This window comes from Ailuropoda melanoleuca, chromosome 5 (genome assembly GCF_002007445.2).
Source record: "Ailuropoda melanoleuca isolate Jingjing chromosome 5, ASM200744v2, whole genome shotgun sequence".
NCBI lineage: Eukaryota > Metazoa > Chordata > Mammalia > Carnivora > Ursidae > Ailuropoda > Ailuropoda melanoleuca.
This window is the reverse complement of record NC_048222.1, coordinates 84922580-84939232: the sequence shown is the minus strand read 5'-3', so window position 1 is coordinate 84939232 and position 16653 is coordinate 84922580. Positions and strand designations below refer to the sequence as shown.

Below are 16653 nucleotides of genomic sequence, written 5' to 3'. Positions count from 1 at the left end.
TGTCAAAACCCCCAGTTCGTCCTTTCTTTGTCATTCAAAAGGAAACCTCATATAAGGTGTAAAAATTAATGACCAGCTTTTGTGGCTCTTGTTATTGCTTATCATCTCTGGGAACAGGATTATGATCTCAAGAAATAGTAGATATCTCTTTATTTTACTTATTTTGGCTAGGTGCAAACCAAAGAATTCTGGTCTTTAAAAAATATTCCATAGAGGGGGTGCTTGGCTGGCTCAGTTGGTAGAGCCAGTGACTCTTGATCTTGGGGTTGTGAATGTGAGCCCCAGGATGGGTGCAGCGATTATTTAAATAAATAAATACTTCTTAAAAATATTCCATATATTAACTAACTTATTCTGTTTTGTCATAGAAATATTCTATGCCGGGGCGCCTGGGTGGCTTGGTTGGTTAAGCGTCTGCTTTCAGCTCAGGTTATGATCCCAGGGTCCTGGGATGGAGTCCCACATGGGGCTCCCTGCTCAGCGGGAAGCCTGCTTCTCACTCTGCCTCTGCCCCTCCCCCTGCTTGTGCTCCTGCATGTGCTCTCGCTCTCTCTCTCTGACAAATAAGTAAATAAAATCTTAAAAAAAAAAAAAGAAGAAAGAAATATTCTATGTCACATCAGTGGGCTTCCATTGAAAATGGGGTGGGTGTAGGGGAGCCAGAGTATTCACAGTTAAAAAAAATTGTTAAAAAAGGTTCATTCATATATACTACTTATTAAACATTTGGTTTTTGGTACCTATATATGAACAGAGTCACAAAACTAGATCATAAATCATAAAACTAGTTATTCTATTGGGTGGGGAAAACCTGTGTTAGTCATGGTTCCCACCATAGAAGCTTGAAAGTAAAACGTGCAATAGGTAAATATAACATATGATAGGTCAGTGATTTCTAAAGGGTAGTAGGCTTGGAGGTAAAAGAGATGATTAAGTAGAACAGAAATATTTTTTTTAAAGATTTTATTTTTAAGTAATCTCTATACCCAACATGGGACTCAAACTTACAACCCTGAGATCAAGAGTGGCATGCTCTACTGACTAAGCCAGCCAGGCACCCCGTGTATTTTTTATTTTGATAATTATGTATTTATTTTAATATGTATAGAAAATTACTACTACAATCCTGTGATTTTACTGGTATTGCTTAGTACAAAGCTAAATTTAAGTTGATAAAAGTATATAATTTTAATGAAAAATATTAAAGCAATAACATGTGTATTACTTCAGGTATGACTAAAAATGGTGTAAATAGTACCAAGATGAATAAGGTTCAGGAAACACTAACACAGGTTCTTCCCTAGTATTGGCATCACATCTAGTATATGATTTAAGTCATAAAACTAAAATCAAGTTATCCTAGAAAGGAAGTGTGGTAATTTGGCTAATCAGTTGTCACATTTAAAGAGCATCACTAGAGAAATAACTGCTCTTAACGTTTTGTTCTTAGGCTTTTCCATTTAATTATTCCTTTCAGTTGTACTGGTTCAATCAACGAATATGCATTAAGTATCTACTATGTACAAGGCCTCTGATAGGTAATTTCCAGGAATATAGAAATCTTTAGACACACCATTTTCTTTCTTTAAACATTTTTGGTAACGTTTATTTTAAAAAGTAAGACTTTCATTATTAATAATTTAGATAAGACAGAAAAATATTAAGATTCCCAATCCCACTATTCAGATAGAGATCAAAATGCTAACGACTTATTTCCTTATAGTGTTTTTTTTTTTTAAGATTTTATTTATTCATTTGAGTGAGAGAGAGAGAGAAAGAGAGAGGACAAGCCTGGGGAGGGGGAGGGGCTGAGGCAAAGGAAGAAGCAGACTCTCTGCTGAGCAGGGAACCCCATGTGGGGCTCGATCCCAGGACCCTGAGATCATGACCTGAGCCACCCAGGTGCCCTCCTTATAGTCTTTTAAAAGTGAAAATACACTATTTCTCTTATTAACAGAGTTGGAAAAAGAGTACACTTACTTTTATATCATGTTTTTTTCCCACTTAAGCTTCTATTTTTTCCATTTTCCCATGTTACCAAATATTTTCTGAAACATGGCTTGAAGGACCAAATACACCATTAACCTATTGATCTACCAATAGACATGTGGCTGAGTTCTAGCCAATAAAATCGGGCAGAATGGATGTTCACCACCCCAAACCTGACTCTTAAAACACCTCCTGGGCATCCGGTATGTGCTATTTTATCCTTAAATTGCCAGCTCAGTTGCAAAGAATACCCTAGAGCACTTGGATTACGCAGGGGGTGGTAGAGCCACTGAATGGTGAGAGCATGGGTCTCGAAGGGAGACCTGCTTGGGGGCAGAGTCCCTTCCCAGCCCCTCAACCAACTCACAGAGAGGAAGGTACATTTTTTTTTTTAAGATTTTATTTATTTATTTGACAGAGAGAGAGACAGCCAGGGACAGAGGGAACACAGCAGGGGGAGTGAGAGAGGAAGAAGCAGGCTCCCAGCGGAGGAGCCTGATGTGGGGCTCGATCCCAGAATGCCAGGATCATGCCCTGAGCCGAAGGCAGACGCTTAACGACTGTGCCACCCAGGTGCCCCAAGAGGAAGGTACATTTTTATTGCACAAAGCCCCTGAAATTTTGGAATTGTTTGTCATAGTAATTAGCCTACCCCAATTCATTTATTTTTTTTTAAAGATTTTATTTATTTTATTTATTTGACAGAGAGAGAGAGGCAGCGAGAGAGGGAACACAAGCAGGGGGAGTGGGAGAGGAAGAAGCAGGCTTCCCGCTGAGCAGGGAGCCCGATGTGGGGCTTGATCCCAGAACGCTGGGATCATGAACTGAGCTGAAGGCAGATGCTTAATGACTGAGCCACCCAGGTGCCCCAAACCCAATTCATTTATGTTCTTCCCCTAACTCTTGAAAAGTCCCTTTTTTTAAAAAAAATTATTTTATTTTTCTTAAAAACTTCCAAACTCATGTTCCCTCATTTTGTGGCACTTTTTCTATGGGCCTTATCTTGACTTTTTCAGTTTACTTAATCCCAGGTCATTTGCCTAGTGGTCAACAGGTTGTGAATGTACTTGATTTCACTTACAGCCACTTCTCAAATCCAAAGCAGGAGAGTAGCTTGCTGTGAATGATTTTGCCCAATAAGACACGAATTACACTCTGGAAATGCTGACTCAGAAGTTCCAAGTAGGAAGGGTCCTGTGGTCTAATGCTCAGAAAACAAGTCTGTGCTAAAAGCTTAGGTGTGACAATTATTAGTGTAGGTAAAATCTTGTGAATGGGTCAATCTAGGCAAATATTACAAACTGAGGGAAAGAAAAGGAACTAGAATGGAGTACTAAATGATCTGGGGTGCCTGGGTGGTTCAGTGGGTTAAGCGTCTGTCTTCAGCTCAGGTCATGATCCTGGGGTCCTGGGATTGAGTCCCACGTTGAGCTCCCTGCTCAGCGGGAAGTCTGCTTCTCCCTCTCCCTCTGCCCCTCCCCCTGTTTGTGCTCTCTCTCTCAAATAAATAAAATCTTAAAAAAAAAAAAGGAGTGTATTTGCTTTTCAGATGCCTTGTGACATGATTGGTCTGGGACCACTTTAAACTAAGTTCTTGGTTTGAGGGTTTTCTAGCCATCCGGGTGGTGTGTGGATTCTGACTGCAAACAGCGTGATGGTCAATTTACATTGGCTAATGTCTTAGATAGATGGTGTGGGGTTTGTGCAGAGGAAGGTTTCTCTTCACGGGGTGAGGGCAATGGGTTAATTTTAGTTCTCTCTCACCTTGGGGATGAAACCCTTTGGGGAGCCTAGGTTTTTTTTTTTTTTTTTTAAGATTTATTTATTTGAGAGAGAGTGAAAGCAAGAGAGATCACAGAGGGAGAGAGAAGCCGACTCAAGGCTGAGTGGGGGGGCTTGATCCCAGGACCCTGAGATCATGATGTGAGCCGAAGGTAGACACTTAACTGATTGAGCCACCCAGGTACCCCTGGGGATCCCAGTTTTTGAGGTACTATTAGGCTCTCCATTTTGGGTGGATCCTGAGTTTGTTTTCTGTTCCTAAATCCTTGAATTCAGAATATAAGTGATACTCGGGTACCTGGGGTTTGAACAAAGCCCTTACAGCAAAAACCCAGTGTTGGCGTTAACTGACCCTCTCTATTCCATGTTTGATCTCAGTGTTCTTTATTTTCTTGTTACCCATGAATGCATTTAGAAAGATTTAAAAAACATTTTACCTGGCATTTTCAGTTGATCCTGGCATCTAAACTGCCATTGCTGCATAGGAGATTTTATTTCCAAACAGAAGTTGTTCCATGTGAAAATATACTGTGTATATGAAAATCCAGAACAAATTGCCAAGTAATTGCTTACATAGCTTCTTAAAATAATGTGTGCTGCCAGAGCATTTAAAGAGTTTGTTTTACAGACTATTAATTTAACTACTTACAGAGAGTCTGGAAGCAAAACAACAGGTTCGATTATTTGGAACCATAATAGTTGGAAGAATAATCAAAATATATCCATATTCTGACCTATTTTAACCATTCCACTGTCCTAATCCTAGCCCATGCTACTGTGATCTCCCACCTGGATTATTAAAAATAGCCTGCTAACTGGTCCTTGCTTTTATCTTTGTTCCTTCCCATAATGAATCCAGAAGCCAGAAGGTGTGATCCTATTTAGATGTAAATTAGATCTTGCCACCCCTCTGCACAGTCAATGGCTTCCTACCTCACTCTACATTAAAGCCACAGTCACTACCGTGCCCTAATGCTCTCCTCTTACTTTCTCAGCTGCAACTCTCCTTTTGTCCTTGCTTTTCCTAAACCAAGAAGGAATGTTCCTGCCTAAGTGCCTTTATACTTGCTGCTCTTTAGGCCTGGAGTCATCTCCCTCAGGTATCCATTTGGCTTGTTCCATCATCCCTTCGGGTCTTCCTCCAGTATTATCTTCTCAATGAGACCTTCTCAGACTACTGAAAATTGAAACCTTCCCTCACTCCCATCCAGCATGCCAAATCACACTTCCCTGCTTTGTTTTTCTCCCTAGCATTTATCTTCTGCTGTACTATCTAAATAAATGAGTTAAGCTTGTAAGCTCTTAGACCAATGCTTGGCCCATAAGTGATATACCAGGTTATTTGTTAATAACAGATAAAAATTTACATATCTTGTTTATTGTCTGAGTCCATGAGAACAGAGATTTCTGTTCTTTTAGTTTACTGCTATATCCCATCATCTAGAACAATGCCTAGCATGATACTCAAAAAAAGTTGAATAGAAATAGCTATAAATATACAATAAAAATGACAGAAAGTGATTCAATTTGTTAAAAATCATTTTACACAGTTTGAGAAATAGATGACATTCCTATGAGACCAAGTCGTCAAAGACCATTCTCCCAAAAGAAATAGAATCAAAATTCAAATCAAAACTCCTTGCAGTATGCTGAAAGGTATCTTTACCTAAATAACAGTATTTTGAGCTTCTCTGTAGATCGGTGCTCTTGGCTCACATCTCCCTGGTGTGGTTCTCCAAACAGTCATTTAACGTAGGACCGCAAGTCCAAATAAATAGAAAATGTACCTGTTCATTGCTTGGTTGTTGGAAAATACTTGAAGGAAAGAGGAAGTTTCCAGGCCTCAGCAAGATGCAGTATGACCCAGCGGGGAAATAGAAGCTTTAGAATAACTAGGTATCTACTCCCCACCCAGCCCCTAATTCCTGGATCATTTAGGAGAATCCTCCTGCATGTGTCTCAGGAATCTATGCCTCAGTTTCTTTATTTGCATGCAACTTGGCTTATCTCCTCTGAGGTGTCTGAAACAGCTTCAAGACACAGTCCATTACTAAAAATAACCCACTTATAATTAATCCAAAAAAACATCCAGAAGATGGCGCAAAGAACTTCTTTGTGGTTCCCGTCATGTGCCTTTTAGGCTGTAGTTTGCCTTAGACAAGCCCAGAAATGTCCCTTCCTCCTGGTCTACACATCTTCACATCCTTTCAGAGATCCTGCTTATCCAGCTACACCTATCACGGTCAGGCCAGAGAGATTCAGCAAAACACATCGCCCAGAATCTCACCTTCTTTAATGCGGGAATCTGATGTCTTCGAGACAAACTAGCCTCTGTTTTTGTCATACTGATAATCCCTTAGAGCATCACTTTGATGTAACTGGGGTGGAATGAAAAGAAACCATGTCAGAAGAGGGACAGAGAACCCCACCTGTCATATGTAAAATGAGAGATTTGGCTAGACTCTCATTTCCCTTCAAGTGCTAAAATTTCATGAAATTAAAACATGAAATCCACCTAAGAAAGACTCAAGTTCTCAGTAGAGTGTGGTTAAATGACATGAAAAGTCTTTAAAAGTGAAATTTGTCAAGGTATTACTGTAAGTCCTATTACAGTTGGCGCATATAAACCTCGGCATCAGTGAGCAGATAGGTAGTTTCGAACAGCTATCAGTTTATTATCTAGGAGTTAAAGCACTCACTTTGGTCACATAAAAATGTAGAAAGAACAGTGTAACCTGCTATCCCAGCTCCTAAAAGAAGGGCAAAGCCACTTAACTCTAAATTACTTATGTAAAACATTTAGCTATTCTCCCCTCTTAAGATCTGTTAATTAGAAATTATTAAAGCATGGGGGGAGAAAATGTACCTCCATTTCTACACACATTATCCAGCTGTAGAAAGACACTGAAACTCATAAAAATGAGGGAAAACCGAGGTAAAGAATTTCACAGCTGAGGCGAACTGGGGGCAGTGTGTAGCAAGAAGGGAGCTTCAGTTCCTAAGATTTTTATTTTTTAGTGACAGAACTACCTGACATATTTTAAAATTAGTTACAAGATTTTTTTTTTTTTTTTTTTTTAGTAATGGACTGTCTAGAAGCCTTTTCAGACATCTTGGAGGAGATAAGCAGACCTGCACACACACAAAAAGAAACTGAGGTACAGACAATACAGAGATTATGCAGAGACATCACCATAAATGATCCAGGCATGACAGACTGGACAAGACTCCATATCCAGTAATTAATTTCAGACCCTATATTTCTCCATTGTGCCTTACTGCATCTTGCTGAGGCCTGGAAATTTCATCTTTTCTTCTGTCCTTTTCTAACAGCTGAACAATGAACAAGTATCTTTTCTCTTTATGTACATGCATGCAATATATCTTTTATTACACAATGCTTCCAAACTTCTCTATGCTTAAAACACATTGTGAACATATGATGCAGTGAACATATGAAATCTACTTTCACTCATTTATCTCAAATACTGACCATCTCCTGCGTGCCAGGCACGATGAACATCTAGGACTACAATCACAAATGAGAAGAACACGGCCCTTACCCTTAAGAAATTTGGTCTAATGGGAGTGACGGACCACTGAAGAAGCAATTACAAAGTAGAGCTCTATGTACCACAATGGAGAGTGCATGGGGTGCTCTGAGAGCATGAGGCAGGACCTCCTAACCCTGCCAAGGGTGGGGTCTGAAGCAAACACTCAAGAGGTATAAATTGAATTGAAGGATGATTTGGAGTTTGGCAGAAGGGAGCTGGTGCTGAAACAGAGTGTCCCAGGTAATGCATGAAGGCCTAGAAGTGAAAGATCTTGGCCTGTTCCAGAAATGGAGAGACTATCATTGTAGCTGTAGCTTGAGATGGAAGAGAGATCACTGACCAGCTGTGCAGCTGTGGAGGTAAGCAGAGGCCAGCTCACAAAGGTCTTTGTAATAAGTTGAGAAATTTGGGTTTAATACTAAAAGCAGTGGGATGCTGTCGAACAGGTTCCATGCAAGAGTGGGTCAAAGATAAAATTCACTCCAATCACCTCTTAAATAAATGGTTAAAATCAGAAGAGTACTTCTGAATTATGGGAGTCTGAAAACAGTGCTCAATTATGAGGAGGTAGAGCTCTACAGTGTTAAATCTAAAAGGGCTTTTAAATAAGCATTTTTGCCTTCAAAACACCATAGAAGACCACTAACCTCATCGAATGGAAGCCCTAGTGACAACAGTCTTCTATTCCAGATGAGCACAACTTAGGAATTATCCATCTCTTAAGCTTATGATAGAAACAGTAAGCCATGTCAGGGAAAAAAAAGTATATAGGCAGAATTTTAGTTTGCTGTATTCTGTGCTAGGCTATAAATTTAAAAGTGTCAATCATACATCAACATCACAGGACAGTCTAGAATTTTAGTATTGAAAGGAACTGAGATCATTTGGTCTAACTCCTTTATTTTATAGCTGAGGACAGTGCACAGAGTATTTCTTTGCAAGGTAATCAGAAATAGATAATTATTTAAGATCTGGATTCTTTCTGAAAGATTTCAGCATATGATCATGAATACTACATAACTGAGTTAACACAAATAATAAATGAAAAAACTAGCGTTCTGACCCAGATACTTGATTCCCAGTATTGTTCTTAAGCCTTCAAAGTCCCCCACCTCTTAGTATGCACACCCTTGTCTAGTCTGCTCCCACACTGTACCAAACTATGGCTTCCATTTCGAGCTCTCTCTCTTGCCCTCAGATCTTTTACTCTGGAGGAAGCCAGCTGCCATGTTATAAGCAGCCCTCTGGAGAGGCCCTCGTGACAAGGAACTAAAGTTTCCCACCAATGGCCCATGAGGAAGTGAGGCCGGCCTGTTGGCTTTGTGAGTGAACTTGGAAGCATATTCTCTGAGTCCAGCTGAACCAGGAGATGCTTGTAGCCCCAGCTCATGGCCTGGCAACAACCTCGAGAGAGACCTTGAGCCAGAACCATCCAACTAAACCACTCCTGGATTCCTGACCCTCAGAAACCGTGTGAAATCAGTTTGTTGTTTTAAAGAGCTAAATTTGGGGGTAGTTTTTCTGTAGTAGGAGATCACTAATAAACACTGCACAAATTAATAATTTCTTAAACTATCAACACTTTAAAAATATCGAAATAGTAATTCTTTTCTAAAAGATAAAATACATTTTTGATTTAAAAGTACTACCATTGGTGTTCTTCTTTGAAAAGAGGTGATTAAATGTTTACAGAATAGGTAAGAGGAGATTTATCCTGTAATTTATAGGTCACTGATTCTAATTTAACCTGAGTTCTTGGCAGCCAGACACAGTTAAAATTGAAATTTAGTTACAGATAGTAATTGCCCATGGCTACATGTTCCCATTTCAATACAACTTAATTTCTTTCTTTTTTGGGGGAGGGGAGGGATTCTCAGTAGATACAATAATCTCAATTTAAATTAAACTATCACTTTGCTTTTGTCTGGAGTTGCCCTAGTAGGATGCAGAGTAAAGGGGAAACAACAGTCTACCAGCTGCTGCTGTTAATGACAACATGCAAAATAATCACTTTTCTAATTAGATAAAACCTCTAAAGTTTTATCCTCGGAAGGTGAGCCTCCAGGTAAGGAAGAAGGAAGAAGAGCAGTTGACATAGCTCTGACCCCTCATCTACCTTTCATCCTCACTTTACAGTCTCCATCCAATTATCCATTCAGCATTTCATTGAAAAAAATAGCTACTGAACCCTTTCTACACACTAGACACAGGAATATAATGATGAACTAGACAGACCAAACTCATGTACCTCTTTATCCAGGAGTGGGAAAAAGAAATTAAGCAATTACAATGTAGTGGTAATTAAGAGAGAAAAGTGTGGAGTGCAGTGGCAGCACCTAGCAGGGCACCTATTCCAGGACAGTGGTTAGGGAGGGACATGGGGGGTGGGGAGGGATGTGAGCGGGAGTGTGGAAAAGCTTTTTGTTAAGGTGTCATTTCAGGCCAAAAGAAGTCCCCTTACAAAGGCCTGAAGGCAAGGGAGTTCAAGATACACTTAGAGACTGGGGTTCAGCTTGGTTGCAGCATGAAACAGAAAGGAGTGGTGGAGAGCCCCAGGGAGAGCACTACACCTTGAAACTGCAATCCAAGCATGGACACAACTCCTTTCGGTGGGTTCTCCTTTAAAAGAGCAGGTACCAGGAAGAATTAAAAACCTAACAAATCTTTAGGCCCTGACCTTTTGTATCCTGTCTGAGAACACTGATTTATATTCTAGGCCCAGAAAGCTAGCACAGCTTGGTGAGGAGTATGCATGTAGTAGCAAGAATCCGAGGTTAGAAAGCTCTGCTTTGAATCCCAGCTTGAGAACAACAGTAATACCAACCTCACTCACGTTGTGGCAAGATTAAATGAAGTAACAAATATGAAGCATCTGGAACACACTAGGCATTCACAAAAATTCTCTTCTGTCCCATTACCTTGCTTCTGAGCTCTCTGCGGGCCTCCTGGCCGAAGGGACCGTGTCATGGTCCACCACATTGATCCCGTACCTGAGAGAGAGCTGTGCTCCCTTGACCATCCCCTTTGTCCCTCCAATGCAGTTCTAGTCTCTACCCTCTTCCTCAGTGAACCCAGGATTAGACAAACTGGAAGTATTCCAACATACAAATTCCTGTCATACAATAACTATAGCATCCATTAAAAATATATATATATATATCTATATATATATGCCCATACACAACTGAGACTTCTACCACACTATCTTTACATTTTATACCATTACATATACTTTATTGCATATGTAACTTGATTACTCCTTTGATAATATTGTGAAATAGTATTGTAATCACTGTTTGGCAGACAAGAGTCCTACATTCAGAGCGGTTAAGTGACTAACCTTGAGGTAAGCTTTGCATGTAGCTCATCTTCTAAACAGAGTTGGGTCAACTCTACAGAGGCTGCGTCCCAGCAAATATTACAACTATGCTCATAATAGTAAAAACGAAGCTTCCTATTTTATTAATAATAAAACTGTCTCCTCTGTGAAAATGAGAGCACAAATGAGAGGTTTAACTTCAGCTGCTGATTTCAAACGGAATTATTCCCTCACGTGATCAGAATAAGATCCCCTGAAGGTCACCTGTTCTAAGTCCAATCTTTGGTAACTATCTACTCTGCAAAGATGTCCTCCTCCCTTCCCAGCAGCTCAAGTTGGGTCCACAGCTGAGCCTATTCCTGCCTCCCAAGAATATCTAAATAAATCTTTCCCAAGCACCCCTTCCCTTTCACTGTTTCTGCAAAGGACATGCACAGCTTATCTGGATCAGAATCACCTGGATACTTACTAACAGGTGATTTCTGGGTCCCACCATTGACCTGAATTGGCCCAGCAGTGCGGCATTAGCTTTCTATATTACCCGGAAGGTTCATACTTAATTAAATACTCAGGTCTTTTTCACCAAAAAAGTCTTCAGTAAAATCTCCCTCATCTTATACTAAAAACAACCGGTTAAGTGGCTGATAAAAATGCTGAGTCAGGTAGTGATTTGTGTTTAACACCTGATACCCCTCCTCCAGGGGCTCTATATATTAGGCTTATATTGCAACTGTGTACTATTATTCAGCCAAACAAGAATATACCTAACTATATTGTCATCCATTCTACATTTCCCTATGTTGTTCACAAGGGTATCACTTCAAATATTTTGTGGAAATTCTGAAATTATGGCATCTACAGAATTCCCCAATAAACCAGGTAATGTAACCCAAATTATGAAGTACATGAAGTTAGTTTGGTACAATTCTTTATCTGGATGATTCAAATTCTCTACTTCATTTAAAAAAATTAAATAAACAGGTTTTACTTTTCTTAAAGTCCTTTTAAATATGAGACAACATTAGGAAAAAGGATCAACTTTCACCATCCTAAATATTAGGATAAGATATTAAACATTCTGTTTAACTTAAATTAGGCAGTTTGAGATATGGTACACTGATAACCTAATCACATACACTTGGCAATAAGATGATTGGCATCTTTTTTGGGAGATAGGGACGTAAAATTATTCCCTCAGGGTGAGGCATTTGGCTACACATTGGTAGATATCCTTTCCTGTATAATTTAGGTCTCATAGGCAGAAAAGGGTTGAAAAACAGAAATCAAGTGGTAAAAATCAGATCTGAGGGAGGCAATGAAGGTAGAGCATTGTTTTAAAAAAACCCAAATCCTCGGTCCTCCACATAGAAACAGCCCGTGAACAAGGTTGATCTTATTAGCACGAGACCGGCGTTGTTCTAATGAGCTCAAGAGAAAGTGAATATTGGCTTTCCAGGTGAACCCCTCCGGTCCAGTGATATGTGCACATCACACTTGGGCCTTTCAGTTACAAACCCACCTCCTTAAGGAGCCGTGTGAAAAAGCAAGAACAATCAATAAGAAAAAAAAATCCTCCCAGCTATAAATCAGCCACGTGGAGCTGCTGCTGCGGCAGCGGTAGCCCTGACTTCCTGGTTTGCTTCCTGCAAGCCTTGCGGCTGGGGGCTCCGGGCAGCGGGTGTAAGAAAGGGAGGGGCAGCCAGGAGCCGCTCTGGGTCCACGGGGAGTGGGGCGGCGGGCTGGGGGAATCCTGGAGGGCACCGGCGTTAAGGACAGAGTTATGGCCCATAATTAAAACAAAAGTTTGGGAATCTGGAAGCTTTCAGAGCTGAGCAGCGGGGCAAAGGCTAAGGACCAGACGTGGGGAAAGTGTAACTTAGTTACGAGGTAACAGGGAATTGCGAAGAGGATTCTTGGGTACAGTGGTGAGAGAAGAGGGGGACTGCGGGCCGGGAAGGGGGTAGGTACACAGAGAGGAAGCTTGGAAGAGCGAGGCACACGGGTCGGTTGGAGCTCTGCGGAGGCCGGGGGGGGGNCCGCCGGAGGAAGATGAGGCTGAAGATTGGGTTCATCTTACGCAGTTTACTGGTGGTGGGAAGCTTCCTGGGGCTAGTAGTCCTCTGGTCTTCCCTGTCCCCGCGGCCGGACGACCCAAGCCCGCTGAGCAGGATGAGGGTGAGTGACCCGCCCGCCCCCTCCGGCGGCGGCGACCTGCAACTTGTTTTGTTTGCGCGCGCGCGTGGCGGGAGCAGGGGCGGCGGGGTCGGGGCGCGGCGTTGCGCCGCAGCTCCGCAGGGTGGTGCTGGCGCAGCGCGGGCAGATCCGGGGCGCCGAGCCCCGAGCACCCGGTCCCGGCTACCAGCCACCGGCCCGCCCCCTCGCCGCCCCTTCCTCCTGCGCTCCCCCGCTCCCCCGCCCCGGGCTCCGCCGCCGCTGCTGGCGGCCGCGCTCCACGCGGGGACTGCGGGGCGGAGCGGGAGGAGAGCCGGGACCGCGGTTGCCCAGCGCCCCCGACTCCTCGGTGCGGGGACTGCCGCGGTCGGGGGACGCGGGGTTGGTCCAGGCTGCGGCCTGTGGCGCGTGCAGGCCTGAAGGAGGCGAGATGCTGCCGCTGCCATCACCGCCGTTCGGGACCAGGCCCCTCGGTGCAGCCTTCCCCTCCCGCCACCGCCCGTCCGGGGATGCTCGCAGCCCCGGGCTCCCCCAGCCCGCCTGCCTGCCGGGAGTGGGAGGGAGATGGCGCCCCGCCTCCGGCTCGTACGGAGAGCGCCGCCTTCCCCCCACTCCCCCCACCCCAGCTCCGGTGGCCGGGAGACCCGGTGCGATGTGCGGCCGAGGCCTCGCCCTGGACCGGCCCTTCCTCTCGCTGCCCCGGCCAGGGGAGGGGCGGTTGGCCCGAGGTGGCTGAGGGGCGTCCCCGCCCGGCTCGCGGGCCCCTCCACCGCAGTCCACACCGCGCCGGAGAAGTCCCTTCTGCCAGAGCCGCGTCGCCCGCCCGCCCGCCTGCCGGCTCTGGGCGGCTCTGTCCGGGACATGTGGGGCCGGTTCCTCTTCCCGGGCTGTGGCAGGGCTGCTCGGGCCGGAAAACTAACTTGTGCCGGCGCCCCTTCGCTCGTCTTCGGCTGCCTGCTCGCCGGGCAGCCGGACGCCGAGGGGCGCCGCGGCGCGGAGCTGCCGGCGGCTCCGCTGGGACGCATTTGTCTGCCGCCCAGGGCGCGAGTGTTAGCTTTGACACTCCCCTGCTTTTGAGGGTTTAGTCAGGCGCCTCGGAACGTTAGTTACCGTGAGCCGCGCCGGGAAGGGGCCGCGACGACTGCGGTTTCGCTGACCCAGTTGGTTGGCTCCATACCGGCTTCTCCCCGCTCCCCGAAAATGAGCCGCTGCCCGCCTCCGTCCGCAACCAGGAGCCCGGGATAGCCCGCTGGGCCCGCTGCCCTGGGGGGTGAGGGAGGGCGTGAAGAGTTCAGGGCCACTGAGCGGCCCAGGGGCCGTGGGAGGAGTTATGCTCTGTAGTAAAGTGCCTTTTGCAAGTATTATCTACATTGCGTCTGTGTGATCTCCTTTATTAACTTCCCTGAGCCTAAACTTAGCATCAGGAAGATGAATGAGAAGGCTCCCTTTTAAGAATCCTAGGAAGAGATTTCCTCATCAGTTTCTGTCTATATGGTGAAATTAGATTTACTCTTAAGTTTTAGTATTTGAAGTCTTGACTGAAGTGAAATCTCTATAAAATCTGGGGTGGTTTCCTATCTAAGTCATCTCAGTTACTGATAATAAAAAGTACCAAGTTTTCCTTTTAGTATGTTTGTGGTTTTAAGCCTCTCAGATCTCTTGGGCTGATGGTGACCTCTTTATGATTTTTGCTTTCAAAATGAGGGACGAAGGATAACTGAATATTGCAATCGAGAGCTTTAAGTCATTAAATGGCCTTTCACAGCTAGAAATGTTAAAACCCCGTTTTCTGGGAGAGAAACTGAGGAAAGTCTGACAAAACTAGCCATATTCAGAATGTCCTGTAGTTCACATGACAAGTCTTTTAAAGAGCCGGTGAAACACCCGCACCAATGCCCATCTCTTTTGAAATACCTTATTAAAGTGGATATATAATAGTTACCCAGCCACAAGGCTAGTCATTCAGTAGCAGGTGGTGGTATCTTGATTTTTTTTTTTTTTTTGGTCCAACTTATTTGATAGTTTGTCACTAGGTCCACTGTAATTTCTGTCATTTGCCAAAGACAGAAGCTAGATTTTTAAGACTTTTAAATGTAATTAACACTGACAAGAATGCTTATGTATCAGGAAAACCAAAGCCTTTTATTAATTTTACAGGCAAATGTTACCTAAGCAATTTAAGGCATAGCTTATGAATCATTACGAGCATAAATAGGGGACTTTTGCCTCCTTTTATTAAAAACTCTCCTAAGAACATTTCCTTTAGGGAAGGTTCTGACCAGCACGCCGATCCTGACTCCTGAGTTTCCCTTCTGCCTTGTAGTTCTTTTCCTTTAATTATGATTGCGGACACCTCCCCCCACTGTGAGACACCTGCCTCTTCAATGCTGATCCACCTGTGGGCTTTTTTGGATTCCCATAAATCTCTGTAAATGGCTTGAAATAGGCTAGAACAATCTACCAAATAAAGGTTCTGCCCTTCCCCTGGCAAGCTTGTGCTTGGGGCTCCACCCTGTGCCACTGTTTGTCTTGTACTTCAGTGTCCCAGGCAGTAAAGTCTGTAGCAACCTGGTCTCTCTCTCTCTCTCTCTTTTTTTTTTTTTTAAAACCAGGACTACGACTTTATATCTGCCCAGCTGTGGAGGTCACTATTACAAAACCCATTACCCAAGGTCAAGATGAGAAACACATTTCTTACCTCCTTCCTCTTTCAGGGCCTTTTACTGTTTTTCTGAGGTAAATGATGTGAAAGATGATCTTACCGTTCAAATTGTACTCTGTTGTGTACGATGTGATTGATTCAACAAACATTTTTGAGTGCCTGCTATGTACTAATGCTAGTTATTGAGGAAATACTCCTTACCGCTAACCCTGGATCTTACAGCTTTGTGAGGGGAAAAGCACCCCACATTAATCAAAACTCCACAAATCTGCAAATAAAAGTTATGTTACATGCTGTGAAGAAAAGCCATAGGGGATAAGAGAACAGGAATTTGGTCATAAAAGTCTTACCTGAAGAAATGACTTAGTGAGTTGAAATCTGAAGATTTGAATACAGGTAGTTGTTGATCTGGATGTTGGGGGAAGGCACTCCTGAGAGGGAGAAGTATGCGGAAAGGTCCTGAGGTAGGAGGTAGTATGGTGAACTGAGGAACTGGAAGAAGACCAATATAATTAGAACATGGAGAATGAGAGGAGAGGTGGAGTGAGGATGTAAACATAGTGTGGGTCTTGTAGACCTTGCTAAAGATGAGGTCTTTAGAGCAGCAGGAAACCGTTGAAGGATTTTTAGGTAGGGGAGACTTGATTAGATTTGTGTTTTGGAAGGATCATTCTGATTGCCTGCAGGAAGTAATGAATTGATTTAGAGCAAGAACAGAGAGTAGGAGTCCTGTTGGAGGTTATGATAGTTCAGGTGGGACCTGATGTTGCTTGGATGGGGAGGGTGACAGTGGAAGTGAAGAATTGATTCAAGAGCTATTAAAGATGCAAAGATATCAGAACTAGTTGGTTGGACGTGGGAGTGGAGAAGGTGTGGGAGATTTAGGATGATAGATTATTTGTCACATTGAAAATTCTGAAGACAAACATTCATACATTTTTATGTTCAATTTTATGGTTATGGGAAGGCTCTTTTAGGCTTTGTTATCTGGATATTTTCAGGTCAGCATTTATTAAGACCATCTGTTTAGTACTTGCCAAGTGCAGAAAGTTCCTTTAATTAAATAATAGTATTTCCTAGACCGTACATCCCAAGTTTTAGCCTTGAGTTTAAAATAGAACCATAAACTCCTGACAATAAAGGTTTGTAATGGAAATGTTGAGAGATCTTCAATG

At 43.3% G+C, this 16653-nt stretch overlaps 1 protein-coding gene and 1 long non-coding RNA gene across 5 annotated transcripts in view; one reads left to right on the top strand and one right to left on the bottom strand.

Annotated features, from left to right (window-relative positions):
- Positions 1-14062, bottom strand: part of LOC105236377 — a 55576-nt gene extending 41514 nt beyond the window's left edge. Inside the window, exon 1 of one of the 2 annotated variants that reach the window (XR_004625787.1) lies at positions 13927-14062. This is a non-coding gene — a long non-coding RNA (uncharacterized LOC105236377). Of the gene's footprint in view, positions 1-12721; positions 12860-13926 lie in introns of those variants that run through there. The other variant, XR_004625786.1, reaches the window with a different exon arrangement.
- Positions 12687-16653, top strand: part of GALNT7 (polypeptide N-acetylgalactosaminyltransferase 7) — a 138770-nt gene continuing 134803 nt past the window's right edge. For all 3 annotated transcript variants that reach the window (XM_034661381.1, XM_002912668.4, XM_011221325.3), the window contains exon 1: positions 12687-12819. In XM_034661381.1, coding sequence (XP_034517272.1) covers positions 12694-12819 — 126 coding nt within the window. In that variant the 5' untranslated portion in view covers positions 12687-12693. The remainder of the gene's footprint in view (positions 12820-16653) is intronic.